Source organism: Rhinatrema bivittatum, chromosome 2 (assembly GCF_901001135.1).
Source record: "Rhinatrema bivittatum chromosome 2, aRhiBiv1.1, whole genome shotgun sequence".
Taxonomy (NCBI): Eukaryota; Metazoa; Chordata; class Amphibia; order Gymnophiona; family Rhinatrematidae; genus Rhinatrema; species Rhinatrema bivittatum.
The window spans coordinates 312,026,213-312,050,775 of record NC_042616.1 but is presented as its reverse complement, the minus strand read 5'-3'; the positions used below and the strand labels follow the sequence as shown (position 1 = coordinate 312,050,775).

At 45.7% G+C, this 24,563-nt stretch overlaps 1 protein-coding gene across 5 annotated transcripts in view; it reads right to left on the bottom strand.

Moving 5' to 3' along the window:
• The window catches only part of GRB10 (growth factor receptor bound protein 10), a 510,659-nt gene that overhangs the window by 355,917 nt on the left and 130,179 nt on the right, over positions 1 to 24,563 (bottom strand). For 4 of the 5 annotated variants that reach the window (XM_029589722.1, XM_029589720.1, XM_029589719.1 and 1 more), the window contains one exon: positions 13,137 to 13,225. In XM_029589722.1, coding sequence (XP_029445582.1) covers positions 13,137 to 13,181 — 45 coding nt within the window. In that variant the 5' untranslated portion in view covers positions 13,182 to 13,225. Of the gene's footprint in view, positions 1 to 13,136; positions 13,226 to 13,666; positions 14,168 to 24,563 lie in introns of those variants that run through there. The other variant, XM_029589721.1, reaches the window with a different exon arrangement.

Here is a 24,563-nt window from a genome sequence, read left to right as displayed (position 1 = left end):
GTCTCTCATCGATGCAGGAAGGCTGTTGGAACTCAACCCTGCAGCTTTGGCCTGAGTGGACAGGGGAGTCTGAGAAGCTCCTTCTCAACTCCTTTCCCGGCAAGGTAGAGAAGGTTACACTGCGGGACGAGGACCTATTGCAACTTTGTTTATATTTATGTTTATTCATGTTTTTGATTAATTACATCTTAAAAGTTAGTAAAAACAGAGTGATGCACAATAAGCCATAGTACTAACATGCAGGCCGATACGGAATGTGCGCTTGGCCAAGCGCACCGTTTAGCCCTTGTTTGGCCACGTGCTTTTGATGCACTATTATTACCCCTTAAACTGTAAGGGGTAGTAATAGCGCATGGAAAACATGCGGCCAGCCCCCCCGAAATGAATAGCATGTTGACGAGCTTATTAGTTAGTCAACCGACTAAAACTGCTTTTCTGTACACCCTCTGACTTAATATCATAGCGATATTAAGTCTGAGGCCCCCCCAAAAAATCTGCCCACAGCCTGCAGGTTGGAAAAAGGACGCTCAATTTTGCCGGCATCTGTTTTCCGAACCTGTGGCTATCAACGGGTTCGACAACCCAACGTCGGTAAAATTAAGTGTCAGTTGTCAGACCCACTGACAGCCACCACTTGCGCCAATAAGGAGGTGCTGGCACTAATTTAAATACTGAATCGTGCACGTCAGGAGAGTGGGTGCTCGCCTCTGAGCACCAGCTCTCCTAGTTTGTTTTTTTTTGTTTTTTTTTAATCGGCCTGATGAAAACTAAACACACTACTTAAGCAAAGTAAAACATTAAAAAATAATCACAGCGATATACGTAATATACATATTACAATCACCAAAACTAAAAGATTTACACAGTTCCCTGGATCTCTGTGAGTGCAAGCACATCAGTCTACAGGCATCGCAGTTCTTTTGCCTGTGTTCTGGGCAGAAGCACAGATAACACTATTCATGGCCATTAGTGAGAGCCAATCTTCCCACAAATACAACTTTTGAAAATTTTTTTTTTAATTTAGATTTATATTCCGCTTTTCGCACTTCAAAGTGGATTACATTCAGGTACTGTAGGTATTTCCCTATGATATTGGTTTCTTCTTCTGAAGAGAACATGTTTCTTTGTTATGCTATTTTGGTTTTGTTTTTATTGTAGCAGTGAAAAACTGCTGTGGTAGAGGCAGCAAGGGAGCTAAATAAGAAGTAACTGAAGTGAAAATATCAAGTTGAGAGAGGATTTTTATAGGAGACTGTTTACATCCATGCTGTGCTCAAACAAAAAAAATGACAGAGGAGATTCACGAGGCAATTCCTGCACATGCTTAGTAGAGCTCAAAGCTCTACTAGCTTGGCAAGATGCGTCTGTTTGGTGCTGCCAAATGTAGTCACCCTCATGAAATGGCTAATTCAGCCATGCTTATCGATGGAAAATCTAGGTGTTAAATCACACCATGGAGCGATACATAGGTATGGTATTCTTTGTTTTGCTTTCCATTTCTTTCCTAACTCCTCCTTACATTTGTTTGCTTTTTCATCCACCATCGCAGACAGAACCAAGGATTTGCACATACTATCCACAATTATATCCACAATTATATCCACAATTATAACACAAATAATGTTATAATAATATTATCTGTTTGTTAAATACTATTGTTACTTTCACTGTTCCTTGTAATAATGTTCAATAGTTGATTGTTATTGTTCTATGTTCTATGTAAAAAACCCCAGTCTAACCTCCCAGACCAGGGCAACCTTTTCGTTACTTGTAAACCGGACTGATTTGTATTGCATACAGGAATTCCGGTATATAAAAATTAAAAATAAATAAATAAATAAATAAATAAATGACACTTAAATCTTTTCCCTGGGATGGTGACTCCAAAAACGGAACCTAATATTTAAACTACAGTTTGGATTTTTTTTTCTCCCTAATGTGCATCACTTTGCATTTGTCCACATTAAATTTCATCTGCTATTTGGATGTGCAGTCTCAAGGTTCTCCACAATACGTTCATGATTTAACCAATTTATAATAACTGTCATTTCTAAGCGTAATTACCGGTACCTCACTCAATCCCTTTCCAAGATCGTTTATAAATACATTAAAAAGCATTTCTCAATACAGATCCCTGGGGCACTCCACTATTTACTTTTCTCAGTGGAGGAAGGTAAAGTGCTACTGCTCCTCCCCATAGTCTACCCCTGTTTCTGGGAGCAGGAGTGCCAGAAGCAAGCAATTTGTGCATCCCTCCCACTTTTGATCAAGTTGAAATACCAGCATCATACCAAGCACTCACCAACTGCATTTGATTGCCACAGGTGAAGGCAACATTTCACACCTTTGATGCAACAATGTCTTTCAAAAGTGTCAATGCTTGGGATGGTGTCCTCATCCTATTATTTTCAATGGGGCGAGTAGAGAATTATGCTCTGAATGTGGTGTACTTTGATTTCAGCACAGCTTGATACTGTCCTACATATGTAGCTCATGAATAAAATAAGCTGTCTGGGGCAGGTCTCAAGCTGGTAGAATGGATTAGAAAATGGTTGTGATAGATGACAGAAGGTACTAGTAAATGAAACTCACACTGAGGAGCGAAGAATGGTTGATTTATATTAGTGGCATGCCTTAGGTATCCATTCTGGGGCTAGTTCTGTTCAATCTCTCTGTGAGTCATACTGCAGGATATCTGATCATGGTGTTACGTCTGTATGTGGAACCGTGATATAGTTTCATGGAGGGAAAATATGGATCTATCCGGATTTATCCAAAATTTCTCAGGAGTTAAGGAAGAAATTGGTGAAATTACTTACCTGATAATTTTGTTTTCCTTAGTGTAGACAGATGGACTCAGGACCAATGGGTATAGTGTACACCTGATAACAGATGGGAGACAGAGTCAGATTTCAAAGCTGACGTCAGCCTACATATATCCGTGCAGGAAGCTCTGCTCTTCAGTATTCTCCTCTAAAAGCAATTGTGGATATGTGTGTGCTTTAATAACTTAACTTGGTTAACTTGATTAATTAGGACTGGTTCAACTGATTTCCAAATGGAGACCGCCAGTGCACTCAACCGAATAACGCCGACACCCGGCAACTATGGGTGACTTGAACTAGGGGTAATACCTGGCTTACCCGTGCTGGTCTTGCTCTCTGGGCAGAATCATGGGAATTTTGACTGTCCGCGGAAGGATCCTGCGGTCTTCACACCAGGCTTCGAATACTCTCCATATTCATATGTAAGCTAGAGATGTGGCGAACTTGCATGCTCGGAGCAAGGTGTCAAATCACTGCCTTAGAGTATCCACTTTTTTTCAGGCGAGTCCTCTCAAGGGCCAGACCTTAAGAGAATCCAGTCGGGTCCTCGTAGAGGATCGGTCCTTGCCTGAGAAGATCCCTGTGTGGAGGTAGGCAGAGGGTTTCCCGCAAGAAGTCTTCGCATGTCTGCGTACCATGGCCTTCTTAGCCAGTCCTGGGCCACTAGAAGTACTAGCCCCCTGTGGTATTCTCTCTTGCAGATGATCCTGCCCAGTAGTGGCCATGGGGGAAAAGCATACAGCAGGTCTTCCTGTGGCCAAGTCTGGACGTGGGCGTCGATTCCCCGGGATTGCGGTTCTCGTCTGCGGCTGAAGAACTTGGAAACTTGAGCATTGGACCGGGTTGCCAATAGATCCATGGCTGGGGTTCCCCAGTAGTTTACTATCAACTGGAAGGCTGTGGTTGACAGCATCCATTCCCCTGGGTCTAGACTCTCTCTGCAGAGGTAGTCCGCAGATACATTGTCTTTTCTCGCGATGTGCGAGGCTGAGATGGCTTGCAGATTTGTTTCCACCCATGCCATGAGGGGGTCTATCTCAAAGGACACCTGCTGGCTTCTGGTTCCTCCCTAGCGGTTGATGTAGGCAACTGTAGTTGCGTTGTCCGACATGACAGACTCACCCTGGAGCCTGTGCTGAATCGTAAGACAGGCTAGTCTGACTGCTCGGGCTTCCAGCCAGTTAATGTTCCATCCCACCTCTTCCTTGTCCCATTGTCCCTGGGCCGTTAGTTCCTGACAGTGGGCTCCCCACCCTCGCAGGCTCACATCCGTGGGGAGCAAAATCCAGTTAGGTGGGGATAGTTTTACTCCCTTGCTTAGATGGTCTTCCTGTAGCCACCATTGGAGCTGGGTCCGAACCTCTGCTGGTAGCTGGAGGTGAATGGAGTAGTTCTGGGACATCTGGTTCCATCGTGACAATAGGGAATGTTGTAGTGGGCCCTTGCCCATGGAACAACTTCCAGGGTTGATGTCATGAGACAGAGAACTTGGAGGTAGTCCCATACCTTGGGGCGAGCATAGTTCAACCATTTTCGCAGCTGACCCAGTTTCCTTCTCCTTGGAGGGGGAAGGACAACATTGTCTTGCTTGGTGTCGAACCGGACTCCCAGGTACTCAAGCGTTTGGGAGGGCTGCTGGCAGCTCTTGGCTGTGTTGACGACGCACCCAAGATTCTGCAGCAGATTCTTGACTCTGGTGCTCGCCTGGTGACTTTCCCCTGGAGATTTTGCCCTGAACAGCCAATCGTCCAGGTAAGGGTGAACGAGGATTCCTTCTTTCCTCAGTGCTGACGCCACTACCACCATGATTTTGGTGAAGGTCTGAGGGGCGGTAGCTAGTCCGAAGGGTAGCGCCCGGAACTGGTAATGATGGTCCAGTATCGCAAAGCGTAGGAAGCGCTGATGGTCGTGATAGGCTTCGGATAGATCCAGTGAAGTCAGGAATTCTCCCAGCTGTACTGTCCTTATGACTGAGCATAGGGTTTCCATGCGGAAGTGTGGTACCCTCAGGTAACGATAGACTGTCTTGAGGTCCAGGATGGGCCGGAACGTTCCTTCCTTCTTGGGCATGATAAAATAGATGGAATAGTGACCAGTATTTTGTTGGTATGTGGGCACCAGGGTTATCGCCTTTAGGCCGAGTAGTTTTGTCAGTGTGGTTTCCACTGCCATCCTCTTGGAGAGGGATACTGTGGCAGAGTGATTTCACAAATTTGTCTGTTGGGATGCTGTGGAAGTCCAGATAGTATCCCTCTCGAATGATGGTTAGGACCCACTTGTCAGACGTTATCTCAACCCATCTTTGGTAGAAGAGGGTAAGTCTGCCCCCTATGACTTCTTCCTCTGGATGGGTCTGCTGATTCTCATTGTGGGGTGCAGCTGGAGCCTGTACCTGAGCCTGCTCCCCTCTTGTTGTGTCTGTTCCGAAAGGACTGAGACCTGCTTGGTAAAATATGTTCTTGTATGGTCTAAAATGCTAGGCTCCTCTGCCCTTGGTTCTTCGGGGGGGGGGGGGGGGGGCGGAAAGAGACGAGGTACTGGAGAGATTCGCCCCATTTGTTGGCTAACTTCTCCAATTCACTTCCAAACAAGAAAGATCCTTTAAAAGGCATTCTCGTGAGGTTCACTTTGGACGTCACGTCGACTGACCAGTTCTGGAGCCATAGTTGTCTTCTGGCTGCCACTATGGAGGAGACGCCCCTGACTGAGGTGCGCACTAGGTCTGAGGTCACATCCTTGAGGAAGGATATCGCCGGTTCTAATGTTTCACCAGATGTGGTTGCGTCTCTGGAGAGAAGCAAGCAGGCACGTGTTACTACAGCACAGCAGGACGCGATTTGCAGGGTCATTGCTACTACAAAGGACTGCTTAAGGATGGCTTCCTGACGTCTGTCCTGGGCATCCTTGAGTGCCGCTCCTCCTTCAACCAGGATGGTTGTGCGCTTAGAGATCACGCAGACCATGGCGTCCACTTTTGGGAACCATAGCTGTTCCTTGGCCGTGGGTTCCAGGGGGTATAGGGTTTCTAAGGCCCATCCTCCTTTGAAGCTGGCCTCCGGGGCATTCCATTCCAGGTCAATCGGTTGTTGTACCGCCTGCAACATTGGGAAATAGCATGAGGCCTGACAGAGGGACACTAAAACGGGATTAGTCTTTGGCTCCGGTGTGGTACTTGTGCCTGGAATGGCCAGCATCTTCAGGGTCACAGACATGAGCGCCGGTAACTCGTCTTTGGAAAAGAATCGCAGCATGGTTCGGTATGGTTCCATGCCTGGTGGGATTTCCCCTTCCACCAGGGAGTCAGTCTCGTCCCCTGAGGTGTCTGTATCCCCTGTAGGGAGGCTCTTGCCTAGGTGGGGCACGTCTCAAGAGGTGCTTGGAAGATCTTGTTGCTTCTGGTGGAGACTGGGACTGTGTCGCTGGCGGTACAGATTGCGCTTGAACAAAGGTTTGCAGCCCTTTGAAGAATTCCACCCAGGAAAAGGTTCCTGTGTCCATATTGAATCCCAGCGGGTTTATGGTGGAGGCCCCCTGAAGTGCCTTCCTGTTTAGGTACCGATTCGGAGATACAGAGGTCCGGGGTACTATCGTTAGTGGATCCGGAACCCTCTACTGCATTGGTTCTAATGCTCTACTGGCTGTGGGGGGGCCTTGCTTAGGTTCCCCTGAGCCTCTTCACACTGCTGGCATAGGGCGGAGGCCACTTAAGGTTGCGCAGCTCTCAGGTGGCAGGCTGGCCAGGGGGCTTGTCCCTTGACCGGCGATGCCATGATTTGTGCGTGTGGAGTGACTCAAAACTCATCTGTACACATTGGAATGCGCGTCGGGAGGCTTAGTTGTGTGCTCCAGGTGCGCCAACAATGTGCGTGCGGGATGCACGCGCAGGTTACTAGTTTGTGCGCCTGGCGGAGATGTGTACGCCGCTGTGCGCACGGCGCTATTTGTGCGCTCGGGCCATTAGTGCAGGCGCTGTGTGCCCGGCACAGATATGCGTGCCGCTGTGTGCACAAGCTGGTTGTACACACGGCTCAGTTGAGTGGGCAACACTGAGATCAAGGGGGTGAAATGGCACCAACGACCACGAGGACAAGATGGCGACCCGCCCGGTGGGTCTCCACGTGTGGACCCTCGTACCGGATCAGGGTCTAGCTCGGACGGAACTGCTAAACCCAATTTAACAGAAGCTGGAAGGGACAATATGTGTGGCTATTCGAGCCTTGGAGACTGGAGACTTAGAAGAGGTTCCCACCTTATCTGGTCTCGGCGTTTCCCGCTCTCCTACCGGGCGGTCTCCGGATGCGGGGTGGGGGGGGGGGGGGAGAGAGAATTACCTTCATCGCCGCACTCGATTCTGTACCCAGCGCTTCTCAGCCCCTCTGGGGGCTAAGTCCACTCTGGGAACCGGCTACTGTACAGAGGCTTACCTCTGAGGGATCTCTGAAATCACCTCAGGAATTCTCGACTGGGGGAGGGACCCTTAGGTATCACCGCAGGAGAGCGGGGCTCGTCTTCTTGAGGTAAATTTTCTCTTTGTTTTAGAATTGCTAACACTATTTTAGTGTGTGGATGTGTCCCTAACTTGGTAGTGTGAAGCGGCGAAGCAACTTACTTTTTGCAGCCCCGATCCTTGCTTTGCAGTAAATGTAACTGAGCTTAAAAGGATTGTAGCCAATAAACTGATAGCAATGACCTGGAAGTCCTAGAAAAGGACAACAAATGCAATTCAGGTTTCTGAAGTTTTACGTTCAGATGGATGCTTTAAAGTTAACAAAGTCACTACAGCATCCCCATGAGAAATGAGAGGAGAGTGCCAGCCATATTACATTAAAAGGCCTGCCTCTTATCCAAAGGGCAGATTCATCCATCACAAATCTAAGAGGTTTCATTTATTTAAAAAGAAGAAAAAAATCACCTCTCCTGCCTCCCGCTGCGCGACTTACTTTTTTGGCAGCCGTCCGGCCATCGGGAAGAACGTAAGTCGCGCAGCGGGAGGCAGGAGAGGTCCGATCGGGGCTGCATGGGTGTCCGATGGGCGTCCATCTTCGCGAGCAGCTGGAGGCAGGAGAGGTCGTCCGATGTCCGGAGGGGGGTGCAAAAAGTAAGTCGCTTCGCCGCTTCACACTTACTTTTTGCAGGCGTCCATCTTTGTGAGCAGCTGGAGGCAGGAGAGGTCGTCCGATGTCTGGAGGGGGGTGCAAAAAGTAAGTCGCTTCACCGCTTCACACTGTCAGTGTCTCTTCTTCCCTCCTCCCGAAGCAGGGCGCGAAAAGCAGCCTTGCTCCGGGAGGAGGGAAGAAGAGACACTGACAGTGTGAAGCGGCGAAGCGACTTAGCAAAAAAAAAAAAAGCAAAAAAAACGTAAAAGCAAAAAGTAAGTCGCTTCGCCGCTTCACACTGTCAGTGTCTCTTCTTCCCTCCTCCCGAAGCAGGGCGCGAAAAGCAGCCTTGCTCCGGGAGGAGGGAAGAAGAGACACTGACAGTGTGAAGCGGCGAAGCGACTTAGCAAAAAAAAAAAAGCAAAAAAAACGTAAAAGCAAAAAGTAAGTCGCTTCGCCGCTTCACACTGTCAGTGTCTCTTCTTCCCTCCTCCCGGAGCAAGGCTGCTTTTCGCGCCCTGCTTCGGGAGGAGGGAAGAAGAGACACTGACAGTGTGAAGCGGCGAAGCGACTTACTTTTTGCTTTTACGTTTTTTTTGCTTTTTTTTTTTTTGCTTCGGGAGGAGGGGAGAGGACTGGGGCTGCCCCGGAGACCGGCACCCATGATCGCGGCCGGGGCAGGTGAGCGGGGGCTGGGGGAAAGCTTACCCTTACCCCTGCCTCTACTGCAGGGGTAAGGGTAGGCGGTAAGTTAGCAGGTTAAACGCGCGACAAAACGGCAGGGAAAGATAGCGATAGTCGGGGCGCTGGTTACGGGATGCTAGGGAATAGCTAATTCGCTCGTTTGCATGCAATATACATGCCGCGTGCGGAAGGGGTTGGCCGGGGATTTTAGGACGCGGTAGGAGTAGGTTAAAGGGGATTCGGGATCGCAGGAAGGGATAACGTGGCCGGAAAGTGAGTAGAACGCGGCTTAGGAGCAGGGTAAACGCGGCCGCACTTTACAGGATAGACCTGTGAGTGATTCACTCCCTTCAGGCCTGCCGTGCTGAATAAAAGCTTCCTTGGTCACCCAACACTTACTTGCCGTGCTATGTCTGTCCACGTGCTCCTTTGATGGTGACCTGCTATGGACAGGCCTCATCGGTAGCAGCAGCCAATTACATGGACAGCTGGGCACAAGGCCAAAAAAAAAAAAAACCATGATTGGCAGAAAAAAAAAAAAAAACACGAATCACTAGGAAAAAAAAAAAGCCCAGACTCACAGGAAATAGGCGAGGTTGGCAACACTGGTTTTAATTAAACAGCCTGCTTTTTCCCAGGACTTACACATTATCTCTCAGAAGTCGAAGAGAACAAATGTAAGCTCTAAGATATACACTAACCAGCAAGCAATGTAAAGGCACCAGAAGATGAGTTTTCTGCTATTTTGATACAACAGGTCTGCTATCTAGCTTCCCAGTGTGTTTTTTTTTCTTTTTTTGCGGGGTTTTGTTACTTCACAACCTGCCAAGTAATGGAGAGCATTTGTGCCACTGCTATCGAAGTGACAAGACACAGAGAAGTTGGAGGGTTGAAAAGAAAAAACCATCCTAGTTCAGCCCAGCCAACCAATCATTTCAGAGACTAATTTCAGCCAATGCAATACGCATTTCTTTCAATTCATACACTTTACAAATTGCTTTTATTTTTGCAGTCTGTTCCCCCAAAATTAGAAAACCGTGCCAATGTGTCATCTAACACATTTATTATGTATATACATAAACAGGCTAAATATTGAATAGCATGGGGAGGGGGGCCATTTTTTTAAACTGTTTTGGTGCAATGTCTGCAGGGACTTTTATCCATGGACTCTGCACCAGCTCTCAAAGGGAAAATATGAGTTTACGTCCCCTTTGAACCATGTATTCTTTTAGGTGATTTAACCTGGTGCAATCTTCAAAAAGTCTTTATATGGCTAAATCTCTATGTACCCACATCAATAGCTTTTGAATGTTGTGCTTGTGTCCAATTATGTGTTTTTACATGATTTGTTCTGGGAGGGGGGGTCATCATGATTGTTGAATTATCAAAATCTTGGGCAGAGGGTGAGGCCTACAGTGTGGCGTGGGGGATGGGGTGGAGGAGGGGAGGTTAGGCACCCTAGACAAATTATTCAGCCTTGTGTTCTATTACCTTTGCACTGGCCCTAGGCTAGGGGCATGATTAGGATTGGATTGGGGACCACCGACAGATTCTACACCGTGCACTTCTACTTTACAGCCTAGCTGAATTTTTTTTTGCCAAAATAGCTAAAACAGTGGTGAAACAGATGTAAGGATTTTTGGGTTTTTTTTTAATTAAATCAGGAGGCTTGGACACATGAAGACTAGTACTGCATTTGCAATTACTATTTGCCGCAAATCAGGCAGCTAAAGGAGGTCATGGAAGGGTTTAAAAAAAGAACGTAAGCACAATGGATACACGCTGCCAAGAGAGCAGACTAGTTCTAGGAACTCTGAGTCTAATTATGTCCAACCTACTAGAACACAGTTGAGGGTTAAATAGTTAGCTGTGAAGTCTCACAAAAATCCCAGTCAGCATGGCTAGCTGTGCAGCCGCTTTGGATTGCACAAGAGGAGAACCACACTATAAATCATTGTATTTTCTGAGAAATCTTGGAACTGCGATCGGAGTTTCCAGGAACACCACACAACAGCTGCCAACCCTCCCTGCTGGATTTTTATTTAAGAGTTAGGACAATTTGGACAGGAATCCCAAAAGGCCACTGAAAGGCAGGCTTGATTTCACTAAGTAATCATTTCCTCGGCAGATACCTCAGTAAACCAGATGAGGGGGAAAAAATAAATAAATAAAGTCTCCAATATTGTTCCGCTACGAAGGAAGACAGGGCTTGTGCCGCTCTGCAAACAGCATTCATTAGAAAATGGTTTAAGTACCTGGCCAAAAAAAGGTCATCTTTATGACAACTGCATGTAATAACCGGATCATAGTTTATATATAGTTTCTAGTGTAAACCCCCCTTTCCCTGTTTATCATGATAGAGGGGAAAAAAAAAAAAAAAAAAGCCTTTAAGACCAGCAAAAAAAAAAAGTTCTTAATGTATGAATCAGCTGGCTGCCTCACACTTTTGGACTGCACATAATGTCCTGGTATTCCACAGACTGACGAACCCAGTAGGGTGTGGGGGTCATCTGCTCATACGCCTCAAGTGCCCAGAGGCACGCAGCAGACTGCATAAATCTGCCTGCACAGGCACTCGTGTGCAATCTCACTTCTAAAAATAGTCACCGAAGATGGTTTTGCTAAAATAGTATGTTTAATGGAAAAAACTCTCTCTCCTTGGGTAGTTTAAACACATACTAAAAATTACATTTGATTGCTTTATAGGGGGGGGGGGGGGGGGGGGGGGGAGAAAAAAAATGGCCAGAGCAATGACTCAGATGGTAAGTACTCTGCACTGCCATGATGGTGATCCCCGTTTTGATCCCTGAACTGGGTCTTCCACTTCTTGGTTGAGCTTGGGCTAGGGATGCTGCAGAGGCAGCACTTGCAGCCCCCAGCTGGGAGGGAATCATGGCCCTTGCTTAAGGGTGAAATTTGGTGACTGGATTCAGGGCCCAGGATTGCAGGTCCAGGTTAAATACTGTAGTGACCAGACAAGGTAATTTGGGTGGGGGGGGGGGGGGGAGAGGAGATTTTAGGGGCAAGAGAGAAGGAATGAATATAAAATAGGAAAAAAAATTCCCAAGTAATTGTAAATGAAGGCTCGTGGTGGCACCAGATCCCACACCTAGCTCCGATTGAGCTGGAAGGGCAAAGGAGCAGGACGATGACATTGCCAAGTCCACAAAAATAAACCAACCTCAAACAGCCAAGCCCAAAAAAAAAATGTTTAAATGTTGGAAATGAAAGCAGAACTGCATATTTCAAAAGGATCATTTTGTTTACAGAAATAGGCCATCAATGGACTCATAGTACTGAATTACAACCTTTTATTCCCCTCCAAATCAAGTCAAATATATTGCATAGTGCAGTCACTACAGTCAATTTGAGATGATACTAATCAAACAAAGAACAGAGTTATAAATTAGCTATCAACATGAAGAGGATACCATATGTCACCCATGGGGTTCAGTGTGAGGAGAGAGCATGAGCGAGTTTGGGAGAGAGAAAGGTAAGCAAGTGAGCACGTGTATATGAGAGGGTGTAAGAGTAGGAGAGGAGTTTAATATGCACATGTCACTGCTACAGACCCCATCTCCCACTAATTCACAACTATCTCAGTGTGACTGGAAATGAAAGCTCCCAGGTATCAGGAGTGCTTAACCTAACCTACATCCTTTACTGTTTCAGGCCAAGGTGCTTAAAAACTGTCCCTTGTCAAATTAAAAATATGTCCATCTAATTCTCCTGAACAGCAAAAGCTCTCTCAGATACTCAGGACAGTACATTTTACCTGAAAAGATGGCATCTACTCAAGCTGCTGTGTTCAGGGTTAACCTTGTGACTTCCTGCCACCATTTAGACCAGCAAGGGAAACACCCCCCCCCCCCCCCCCCCCGCCTGTGTCACCTGGGCAGCCGTCTGAGGAAATGGGTTATATGTAAGGAAGGAGGAAAAAACAAACAGCATCTAATCACACGGCTGAACAAAAGCAGTGCACAGAGTCATCAAATTGGTTACTTAGGCAATCAAAAAAAAAATAGGTACCTTACAACAAAACTTATGCCACAGGGTTGGAGAGTGGGGGTTAGAAAGGCAATGGCAAAGGACACGCACCAATCCACTCAAAAAAAAAAAAAAAGCAGCACCAAAAGTATGTCAAGACAGAGCTCCAGTTAAGCAGCTAACTGGACTGCAACAAAATCTTGGGTGGCCAGTCACAATGTGCCCCACTCCCTTCTCAGAGACCGTGCTGCTAACCAGCAAGGTTTGTTTTTTTTTTTTGGAACAGCAGTTCCACCTCAGACACGGGATTTAAGAGTAGTTTGTACCCTGCTCCCTTGTCAGCAAGTAATCTGAAAAACACTAATTTGAAAAACACTGCCAGGGAACATAATGTGAAAAACTATTTCCCATGCTGAAAGGAGAGACACATCATAATGTTTGTGAAGTCCTGGACGTTTATTGCTAAAGTTTTATAAATGCCTAAATGCTGATACAGCAGGATTTCACACCTCAGAATTTGGGAGCAAGCCAGAATATAACGTACCTGGTAGTAGGGATGCAAGAAAGAGTCTGGGCCACGCAAAGCCATTAGTGCCGGTTTTCTGTCAAGTTGTATCCAGCTCTTTAAAATTCCTACCAAAAAAAAAAAAAAAATGCAAACATGAAATACCATGTTACTTATCAATACACAAGTTAAAGCACCATTACGTTCAAATATTTTGCTATTAAAGGCAAAATACATGCAGCTCATAAAACAGAGCCTTGAGCACAAACTTCGAAAACAAACATTCAGTAAAGAATAGCGCTTCGGGACCCTGGTGGGATTCTGTTTTTAGCTCAAGACAGCACGTTTCCAAAGAAGGGGATTCATTACCGTGTGCCCTCCATGTTAAGAGGGAGTTTGCACTTCCCCCACCCTCTTCAAAACACACACAATCTGCAAAAACACAAACTTTCAGCCGCCTAGATTTCCAAGGAGGACAAACAAAAACAGGCTCCCTGGTTTTCAAATTAAGACTCGACAACTTTAGATAAAAAAAAAAAAAAATTATGCACTTTTTAAGGTGCACCTACCAACACAGGTAGCACGTCATCTGGGCAGACTATTCCTTTCAGGCTAGAAGCGCCGCCAAGCAGACAGAACAGCTGTGAAAGCTGCAGCCCCAGGCTCACATCCCACGTCCATCATTCGCTGAATGCGGGACTTTGTTCGCGCTGATTCCGGAGGAGCAGAATACGACAGCGGATCACAAGCGCCACGCCCCTTCACGCTGCTCCCGTTCCCTCGCTACTGCAATAAACTCAGATCGGAGTTCAACTCCCGTTCCCACTGCCGTGGAAGGTTTACTTTTTTTTTTTTTTTTTTGCTATGATTTCACCATCCTAGAAAGTGGCTGCACATCCTTTCACGCAAAAGGCATAATAAAAAGATGGTACAGAAGGAAACAAAACCGAGAAGTCTAAGAGGTGGAAAATATATGGGCACCAGTCCAAAACTTTTGGCGCCAGAGGAGAGTTCCCCCTCCCCCGATTTTTTTTTTAATTCATTGCATCATTTATTTTGTTCGTACAATTTATTTTTTTTTTTGGGGGGGGGGGGGGATTACTCATTTTAATTATTTTTTGCCTACGTCCTCCCACACACCCACCCCAAGCTTCCCCAGGTCTGTAGCCGCAGCCTCTTTTGCCGGCCTGGCCCAGGCGCAGTCTTGTCCGGGCTGGCGGCGGCAGCAGCGGCGGCCCCGTCTTTTGCTGGGTCCTGCAGAACAGCGGCAGTGCCCCCGGCTCTGGATGGTATTGGGTTCCAAATTTTAGGTGCCCAGGTGACTTGGCACTTAGGACTTTTTTTTTTTTTTTTCAGCCCGCCTTACAAATATATTTTCCAGAGAAAATCAGCTTTGGAGGAAAGTCAGAAACGTGAAAGGCTTACAAGGCAGGGTCCTGTAGCAACAACGTTGGGTGGTTTTAAAATCAGGGGTGGGAGACCTTAACTGGTTTGGTTCAGGAAAACCCTGATGAATATTCATTAAAAAAAAAATTTGCATCCAGTTAAGGCAGTGCGCGAGCAAACCTACTTATGCATATTCATAACCTGACTGGTTAGGAAGCCCTGGAGGACCAGAGTTGCCCGAATTAGCCGCCACCACAGTCTTCAAAAAAACAAAAAACCCTCCCCTTTTCTCCGCTAGGTTTACGGCGGCATCACCACTTACGTCTACATAAAAAGTACTGCTGTTCACAACTTGATGCAAACTGTAAGAGCTAAGGTTCCACCAATGGCAAGAGCAAATATAATCCTCAAACTATCACGAAACAAGCAACTCATAACCAGGCTTTAAAAAGCCTCCTTAAGGTTATACTGCTTCAAAAACTTCTCTTCCTAGTATGAGCACTGATCAGGAATCCATAAGAAAGGCACCGGTCCTGCCGTCTCTCTCAGATTCTAGCCACTTCGTTTGATTGCAAGCAGATTCCGCCTTTTTTGCTTGGCGAAGCATTTTTTTGCAGGCACACCAAAAAGCAGGTGTCCGGAAAGGGAGGTTTGTTTCAAAGCTGTCTCCAAAAGCTGACATTTCAAGCAGTTCTATAGCTCTTTTACACAACTATTACAAAAATTTGCTTTGTAATAATAACTGCTTTAGAAGATTAAAAAAAAAATTATTATCTTAACCAAAGCAAAAAAAAAAAAAAAGGTTTAAGCCTGACCTAACAGGCTCCACAGAGTGCGTCGCGTTAAGTGCACATGCTCCAGCATCCAAACCGAATTATCCCACCACAGCATGGAGTTTGCAAACACTACAGCATTTATTGACCAATTAGCGCAAGGTAAAGAGGGCTTTCATTTCAGCCCAGCATAAGTGGAAGCCCGATCAATTACCACCAAAGCACTACCATTTATCAGGACCTGCTCCGTTTCATAGCTACAACATTCTTCAGCCTCCTTCCACCAACACCGCAGTAACCGAGAAAAGCAGAAGTGCTCCGATGATGTCACCCCTGCAGCATCAATCATACAGATACAGAGGCCAGGGAAGACGGCACCTCCTTTTGTCAGCCTCACCGTTCAAGCAATTTATCAAAAGCCATGGTAAACACCAACCCTTCACTGCAAGCCTGAAAGATCCCCCTCCTCCCCCCATGGCAAAAGTATCACGAGAGTTGCACTTTCATGGGGAAAGGATTCTAAAGGTTCATACTGTTTATTTGATGCATTTAAGGAGGTTTCTGTCTTTACTGCCGGGCTTTTGAAAATAATTGTACATGGTGGCATGAAAGAGTAGATATGCTCTTACTTGCGATATCCGAGCTAGCAACTTGTCCCTGAGAGCCCTTTTATTAGGAGCATATGGCTACTTAGTATTCCCCTCCCACGGGTGGGAGGGAGGGGAGAAATAGTGAACTCCTGAGATTAGAAATCATCCCATTAAATGTCCTGCTCAAAAGTAGTCCCTAGCAACCTTGACGTGCAGAAAAGGTCTGGCCACTAGTAAGTTTTGTTGATTTGTATTTGCACCATGTGTAAAGAACTGTAGAGTGTACAGTTCTTTACAGCAGTGGTTTTAACCTTTTTTCTGTCAGGACACCTGATAGTTACCACACGCATGACACACTGAACACATGACGGTCACAAGGCTAACTCCACCCCCGACCCTCAATAATGAGTATAAAGCAGAACTAGAACATTCCCCATACAACTCACCATACAAAAAACGATATATTCCGGTGCTCTCAATAAAGCAACAAAAACTCCCTCTACTACCAGGCACAGTAGCCGTACTTATAGACAGCAATTCACCACCAATGCATGTCCTATTAACACACACAACAAAAGGTGAGGTATTTTACTAGCCCTACATGCTAGTTAAATACCTCACCTCGATCACACACACACAAGATAGACTTTCGCCAAGCACAGAAAGACCACAAATCACAAATATGGAGACAAACTGGAAGAGAAACCCGAAAACGCCACTCTGCATGCAGTACAAAACTGGAGAAATGGAAACAGAAATATAGCACCTAATATAGTCCCAGGATCTGCAATAATGCACATAAACTAATCCGCAAAAAGTTACATCTGCATTATGGCATGCACTCAAATGGAACAACCCTACAAATATTAAACCAGGCCTAAACACCAATACACCTCCAGTTAGGAAAACAGAACAAGCCAAGTTGCTATAGATCCTCACACAGAAATAATTGAATAAATGTTCTGTTTATCAGCTGTTTTGAAACATCTAACAATTAAAAACTCTTAAAAAATTATCCAAACACCAATAAAATATTTCAAATACAGCAACATCACATAATATCCAATAATTAAAATGGCAGTCAATCAAGAAAAATAAAAACTTAAGCCACCCTAACTTACCCTCTCCAGCAACTCTAACTCCTTTCCCTTGGAGGCCACACCAGAAGCAGCAGTAGCTGCTGAAGCTGTCTCTTCTCTCTCACATATACACACACAAATGCACCCTCCCTGTCACACACACAAACCGGACCCCAGCTGCACAGCTCAACTAAGGTCCCATCAGCCCGATCTCGGGCAGCAGCGTCCAACGGCTCTGGTGTTTGGCGGCGGCCAGCACGCAACACACCAGTTGAGAAATCGCTGCTCTACAGGACCCTATGCAATGTAATAACAACTACACAATGCTGTAAGCCAGGGGTCCTGTCAAAGGTCATGCCATTCACTTCTCTAGGAGTTGTCATTTGGCTAAAATGCATTTTAAAATAAAATTAATACACTAAATAAAAGCATTCTAATACATGTTACATATGTAACAGAAAGATCAGTTCTTTATAAAAGTGCAGTAGGCAAAATTTTTTAAATGATATATTAACTACCTTTTTGAATGTAAACTTATACCACAGTACACTGTCTTGGGCGACAGTTACCACCACATGGATCATAAATGGTGGATATAAAAAAACATTGGTACAGTTAAAATTAATAGATTATATAGGAAGACATTACACACAAGTCTGGAGGTGGTGGTGCAGATAAAAAAAACACAAACAAACTACATTAGGCCTTAGCTATTGTCAGCCAGATGAGATTGATACAGCAGGTGAATAACTACAACATTGGTTTAGATAAAGTGCACAGTACGCCAGATGGATAGCATGTGGATGTCAGTAAACTGAGAATGATATAAATAGGGTCAATTTATGTGGTAGGCATCAATCGGGCATCAATAAATAGTTCAGTTTAGGATCGGTATTTACAACAGGCTTAATTCACAGAATAGACAGTGAGAGGGTTTAGCATAAGTAGAATCTGCTTGTGGATTAGGATTTTCGACTGATGTCAGCTAAGGCATGTGTGACAGGTTCAAGGCAGGCTGCGGCTCTTACTGACAAATATGAATAGTTCCACTAGAAGTTATTTCTGCCCATTGAAATAGGAACATGTATGCCCTGAAAGCACAGCATGCCTAGCGCTCTCTCTATCCCCTACTTCGGGGGTCACACTCAGTCCCCTAGGGGAAGTCCTCAGACCGTCTTTTACCAGCGGAGAAATCGGTAGCACACTAAACGTGTTTCAGGCTGACTGGCTGAAGGATGCAGTAGTAAATCCCAATTTGCCCAGTGAGCTCTTTTGTATGCTAGTGGGTGTTTTACCGAATTCTCCATAGATTTTATTTATTTTTATTTAGTACAACAGAATATTGGCAAGTCTTCCATCTGCATTCTGTCCATTATTTGTTTTGTGCATGGGGTAGAAATATCAGAGATGCTGTTGTGCACTAAGTATTTTGGGATCATTTTTGTGTAAAGGGTGATGTGCAGGGCTATTGCTCCATTTGGGCCCAGTCTTTTGAAGGAGAGATTCTACTATTTGAATTTTTACAGAAACGCACCTTGTATACCCATATTGCATGTGAAACTAGCAGAGTAGCACATTTGCTTTGGTGTCCATGTAAGTTACTTTATGTGGGGGAAGACAAAAAGAATTTTAAGGGCACGAATCATTGAACACTACCAGTTCTACTGCACGCAAGACAACAGACGCTTTACTTGTGAAACACTGTTCAATGGCTCGTTAAACTTTTCATGATGTAAGGCTCTGTTTCAGAGAAACCCCATGCTTATTTTCATGATGGCAATTATGATCTAATTCTCCTTTGCTAGAACAGAAGTGGGATGTATAAATTGAATACCGTTTATCCGCAAAGTGTGAACAAGGATACTGATTGGTCAGCTTTTTTCTGAACTTGTCTGAATGGTTGATTTAGCTCTTACTTCTGATTGGTCAGAAAATCTACTACTTGTGTGCATATAAGGGGGTTGATTGGTGTCCTTTTTAAGTGCACCACCATTTGTTTTGAAACTGTGTTCTGGAGGAAAGTATTTGCAATTTAACTATAGCATCATTGTATTTAATAGTTAGTTTTATTGTTCGTTGAGCTTCTGTTATTTGTTTTATTCCCGTGGCATGCTTACTCGTCTCCTGTTGAAGGCAGTCTTACTGACGAAACACTGGCAGTGTCAGGTTTAGAGGGAGCTCTAGAAGAATGGGAGCATCTTTTGATGTTTGTTTTGTAATTTCTAGGAGGTTTTGCAGAGATTACTGAATGACTTTAGAAGCAGGGGAAGTGTTTCTTTTGGAGTTATTTTTTTGTAACTTTTGAGGTTTTGCACAGATTATTATATGCAGAGCAGAACTGGTAAATGTATTGATTTGCAGTGTTTAACGATAATTTTGCCTGGAGCCCTTTGCTGGCAAGAGATTACTATCTGCAACATACTTTAATATGATACCATTTTCTGTTAGTTGTCAAAATTTTTGCACCTCTAATTTTTTGTATTCTTCTGTTACGTAGAGGTGTCTGCCTATTTATGTAACTGTGATTCCTTGTGAATTACTGCACATCATAATAAATCTCATAATAGAAACAAAAACAAACAAAAAAAAAAGGTGTAAAGTAATTCTGATCCTTAATGAGCTTGAGGTTATTGGCTGATAGAGATGTGAATCGGTACCAGACTCGTTTCCGGTATTGGGTTCATAGTAAAACCGCGGGAATTTTTCGTTCGTGGTTTCGAACACTTTTTTTTCCAGCTGTCCGGAGCAGAAAAAAAAAAACACCCACCCTGACCCTTTAAATCTCATTTAGAGTCCCCCACCATAACTTTTCTAAAGTACCTGGTGGTCCAGCGGGGGTCCCGGGAGCCATCTCCCGCTCTCGGGCCGTCTGCTGCCAGTAAACAAAATGGTGCAGATGGCCCTTTGCCCGGCCCCTATCACATGGTAGGAGCAATGGACGGCCGGCACCATCTTTAAAAATGGCGCAGGCCATCCATTGCTCCTACCATGTGACAGGGGCCGGCCAATGGCACCGATAGCCTGTCACATGGTAAGGGCAAAGGGCCATCGGTGCCATTTTGATTAGTGGCAGCCGACGGCCCGAGAGCGGGAGATCGCTCCCAGGACCCCCACTGGACCACCAGGTACTTTAGAAAAGTTTGGGGGGATCGTTTTTGTGTGCCCTTTCTTCCCGCCTCCCCCCCAAAACAATAAGAGAACCCCACGAGAATTGTGGGGTTTTCCTATCGCTTTCGGGGACACCCCGATTCCTGACGGATGAGAAAATATTGTACGATATTTTCATCCGTCAGAAAAACGATTCACATCCCTATTGGCTGAGATCCATCTGTCCTGCAGGTTTTGACTGGATCAAGGACAGCATAGCCAAGATCCTGGTATCCATGCCAGAGGACCCTCCTTACTAGCTGAAGATTTGGTGTGCCACTGTCCCTTCATGAACTTTGCCACTTAAGGATTAAGAGATTGGAGTGCTGTCCACCCAAAGATATGCCAAGACGTGATGATGAAAGGAAGAAGATACTGAAGGTAATCTGCCAGATCACAAGATAAAAGGGTCCAGATGATTGTTTCACATCATACAGAGAATCTCTTGCATTTGAAAGATTTCTGCATGGAACTTTAGCCAAGATCAGAAAGTCTTTCACATCTTTGAGAAGGCGCAAAGAGGATATCTGAACAACTGCGGCACCCTCTGGTTAAAGTACAATCCATCTCGAATTTATTTATGTGCCTATTTGTAAATTGTTGTGATGGTATATCACTAAACGACGGTATAGAAAAATTTTTAAATAAAAAAATAAATACTACTGTTAGTTCAACAACCACACCATTAAGGCCAAGGATGGAGGATTTGGGAGGCTGTTTTTCTTCCTACTGAGTGATAAAGAGGAAGAGATATCCAAGAGGACCAGAGGATAAAATGACAAAGGAAGGGTACCATAACAGACATGGCCAAGACAGGGGTATGTCTGTTCTTCAGAATCCTGACAGTCCTGGTGAAAAGAGAACTGGAGGATGTGTATAACACCAAATGACCAATTTAGAACAAAAGCATTGTTCTTAATGTACAGACAGTAGAGATGTGGTTCATTTATCACGAATTAGACAATTTCAACGAAATTGCCTAATTCGTCAGGGGCCCCGAACCCCGAAACTGATTTTCCCTGAACTATGAGGAAAATTAGTTTTTCGGGTTTGTACGGGGGGAGGGGCACATTTTATTTTTTTTAATAAAAAACCACTCCAAGCATTAAAATTCACTTTAATACATTAAATACAACCCCCCCCCCCCCACCACCACCACCATCCCGATCCCTCCCCAAGACTTACTAACATCCCTGATGGTCCAGCAGGGTCCCGCGAGGGATTTCTCTCTCCTTGCCATCTGACTTTCGGGCCTGCCTCGATCAAAATGGTGCCGATAGCCTTTGCCCTTACTATGTAGCAGGGGCTACCGGTGTCATTGGTCAGCCCCTGTCACATGGCCATCAGTGCCATCTTGTGCTCTTACCATGTGACAGGGGCCGACCAACGGCACCAGTAGCCTGTGTGACATAGTATGGGCAAAGGCTATTGGCGCCATTTTGATTACTGGCAGCCGATGGCGTGAGGGCAGGAGATTGCTCCGGGACCCCCGCTGGACCCTCCTGACCCCCACAAGACTTGCCAAAAGTCCAGCGGGGGTCCGGGAGTGACTTCCTGCACTCGAACCGTCGGCTGCCACTAATGGCACCAGTAGCCCCTATGACATAGTATGGGAAAAGGCTATCGGTGCCATTTTGATCGAGGCAGACCCGAAAGTCAGAAAGGCACGGAGAAAGAAATCCCTCGCGGGACCCCGCTGGAACACCAGGGATGTTAGTAAGTCTTGGGGAGGGATCGGGATGGTGGGGGGGGGGGGGGTTGTAGTTAATGTATTAAAGTGAATTTTAATGCTTGGGGTGGGTTTTTAGCTTCGTTTTCCCATGTCGTTTTTTGGGCCAGTTTCGTTTCCCCCCCCCCCGTTTAGTTTTTGTTCGTTTTTCCAAAAAACAAACCGAGAAAAAACAAACTTTACCCCAAAGCGTCTGACTCAAAAAAACGACCCGGTAGAAAAAAATGAAGCTCATCTCTAAAGACAGGTGAATCCAAAAATCAGTGGGATATGCACCTCTTTCAGATCGAAACTAAGCAAAGCTGACATCACAGCAGTGACATCAGCCCGCCAGTAATCTCCATCTCCAGCAGATGGTGGATGTGCTTCTCCCTACTGGGGGATTGTTGCAAGTTATAGAAGGAGAAAAGAAGGAAATTTAATTTGCCCTGTTCTCCTGTGGTGATACTTTATGGTCCCTCCCTCAGTTGAGAATTCCTGAGGTGATTTCTGTGGTCCCTAAGATGAATGCCTCGGTCCAGCAGCTGGTTTTTCATCTGGAGTGGACTTAGCTGTTTAAAAAAAAAAAAAAAAAAAACACGCACGATCCGACTGTTATTCCTACTTCTGGTGGAGTTCAGGGGATGGGGGCAGCCTGGTGGGTTGAGCAGCCCTTGTGGCTATGCCTCGCTCCAAGATGCATTTGGTTTTCCGCACGGTAGGCCGCAGCAGGGTTTTCGCATTTTTTTTTTTCTTTTTGTGCACCGCAGACTGCCTTCTTCAGTCTCCATCAGATCATACTTGTGTGCTCGACTGTGCAGCCCGTTTTCAGTTTTTTGTACGCCTAGCTGGGTGCCTAATTAGGCACATAGAAGTACCTACCAGGGCGCCCATTCGTGCATGCACGCACCTTTTTGCATGCATTATCTGAGCATCCTGAGGGAGCTCAGATTGGGCACTTATATAGGCACAGTGTTGTGTACCTTATCCGTGAGCGCTTAATTTTTTGGGTACACTATTGTCAGAAGCCTGCTAGGTTTCTTCACTGTGGGCACCAGTCTGCCAATATGCCCTAAGTACCTTGCCGGGTTGAGATGCCTTGTCATATTCAGGCATCTCAACCCGGCATTCCCTAGAATTTGAGTCAGCGTTGTTTGGTGGCTCAAGGAGAATTACCTCCTTCTGATTTTACTATGTCTAGTTCTTCCGAGCCTGGAGCAGGAATGGAAAGAGCTACCGGAAGGGTTGCCTGATTTTGGAGTTCCTCTAACTGGTTCATCAGCTGGGGAATGTAGTTCAGTGGGCACAGGACAGTTGGCCTGGATCCTTCTGCCTTTCCTTGGGTAGAATTTTTTCAAGGACTGCACTCCTTCCCATCAGGCACAGTCCCTGGCCCCGGTCAATCTTAGTCACGGGCTGCCTCATCAGAATACAATGGCAGACCGTCGACCCCCATATCCCAGACTAGAAAGTTTTGCATCTCAGCCTCAATAACCAGTCTCGTTCCTCACCAAGGAGGGGTATTCACCAATAGATTCCCGCCAGCCACAATGAGGCCTACTACTGCATGGTCACTCGTTTGGCACTCCATCACTCTCTCTCTTCGCACACAAAGTTATGTGCACAACATGCTGCCATTTTTATAGCTTTCTACTGGTTGTGCGCTGCCCACACAACTGCTATCAAACCCCTGCATAGAACCTTCTCTCCCTTCTGGTACACTTTTCTCCCCCCCCCCCAAACTTTCCCAAGGCAGGAAAAGCAGCCATTTTTCAACTTTTCATGGTTTACAGTTCTCCAAACTGCAGGACAAAAAAACATCACTTTGTGCCCCAGGGTGAAAACTCCAGTAAAAGGGTCTCCAGATGTCTTGCTGCTGCTTTTTTTGCCAGATTTCCCCCAAGTACTCCATTGGATCGCTCTGTGGGAAAGGCCTTTAGGCTGGGAATAATCAGATCTTCCTCTTTCCCAATCTGTGGGTAAAGGAAGGCAGTCTCAAAAGCTTCCTTCCACTCAAGAAAAAGATATACCAAAGCCCAAAACCTTAACTCCAAGGAAACTCACTCTTGTGGCGAGTCAACACTGTCCCTTTAACAGATGGTGAGAGGAGCTCAGCAGGACTTCTCTACACTGGCATCCCAAGGCAGGGCCTGTCCCTCCTCCAGCCAGGACCAAGAATTCACAAGGAGAGGACATTCTCTAGAAAGTGACCTCCAAAAAAGAAAACAACACTGTCCACAGCACTCAAAAGCCCAAGGCAAATCCTTCCAGGCAGCGAGTGCACTGGCAAGAGGGGAAAAAACCCCTCTACCAAAAGGTCAAGCTGTGAGGCCCAAACTGAAGAGGGAGGAGATGTTTTCCTCCGTCTTTAAACTCTAAACCAAAATGCCACATTGCTCTCTCTACTCCCTCTCCCTTATGCAAACAGCTCACCACTCTAGCAAACTTCAGAGGTGGTGGTGTATTCTACCTACCCCAGGAATAGGGCCATCTAGTGGTGACCTGGACTGTGTCTACAACTGGGTAAAAGTATGAGTGCGACCTGGGCTCTTGGGATCCACACCTGCTTTTCCTTGTGGAAAAAAAAGCATATTTCCAAAAATGATGCTCCCTGAAAGCAAACAAAATCGCTGTCTATAAGAATGTAGGACAACTGCCAGCGTTACCCATAATCCCCTTCAGATGGCAGAAGGGTGCAATGGGGGTGGGATGTGGAGGCTGCAAGGCAATGTTGTGTGTAATCAAATTCTGTGCGCCTTTCTATAGCATTTCATTCAGTTTTG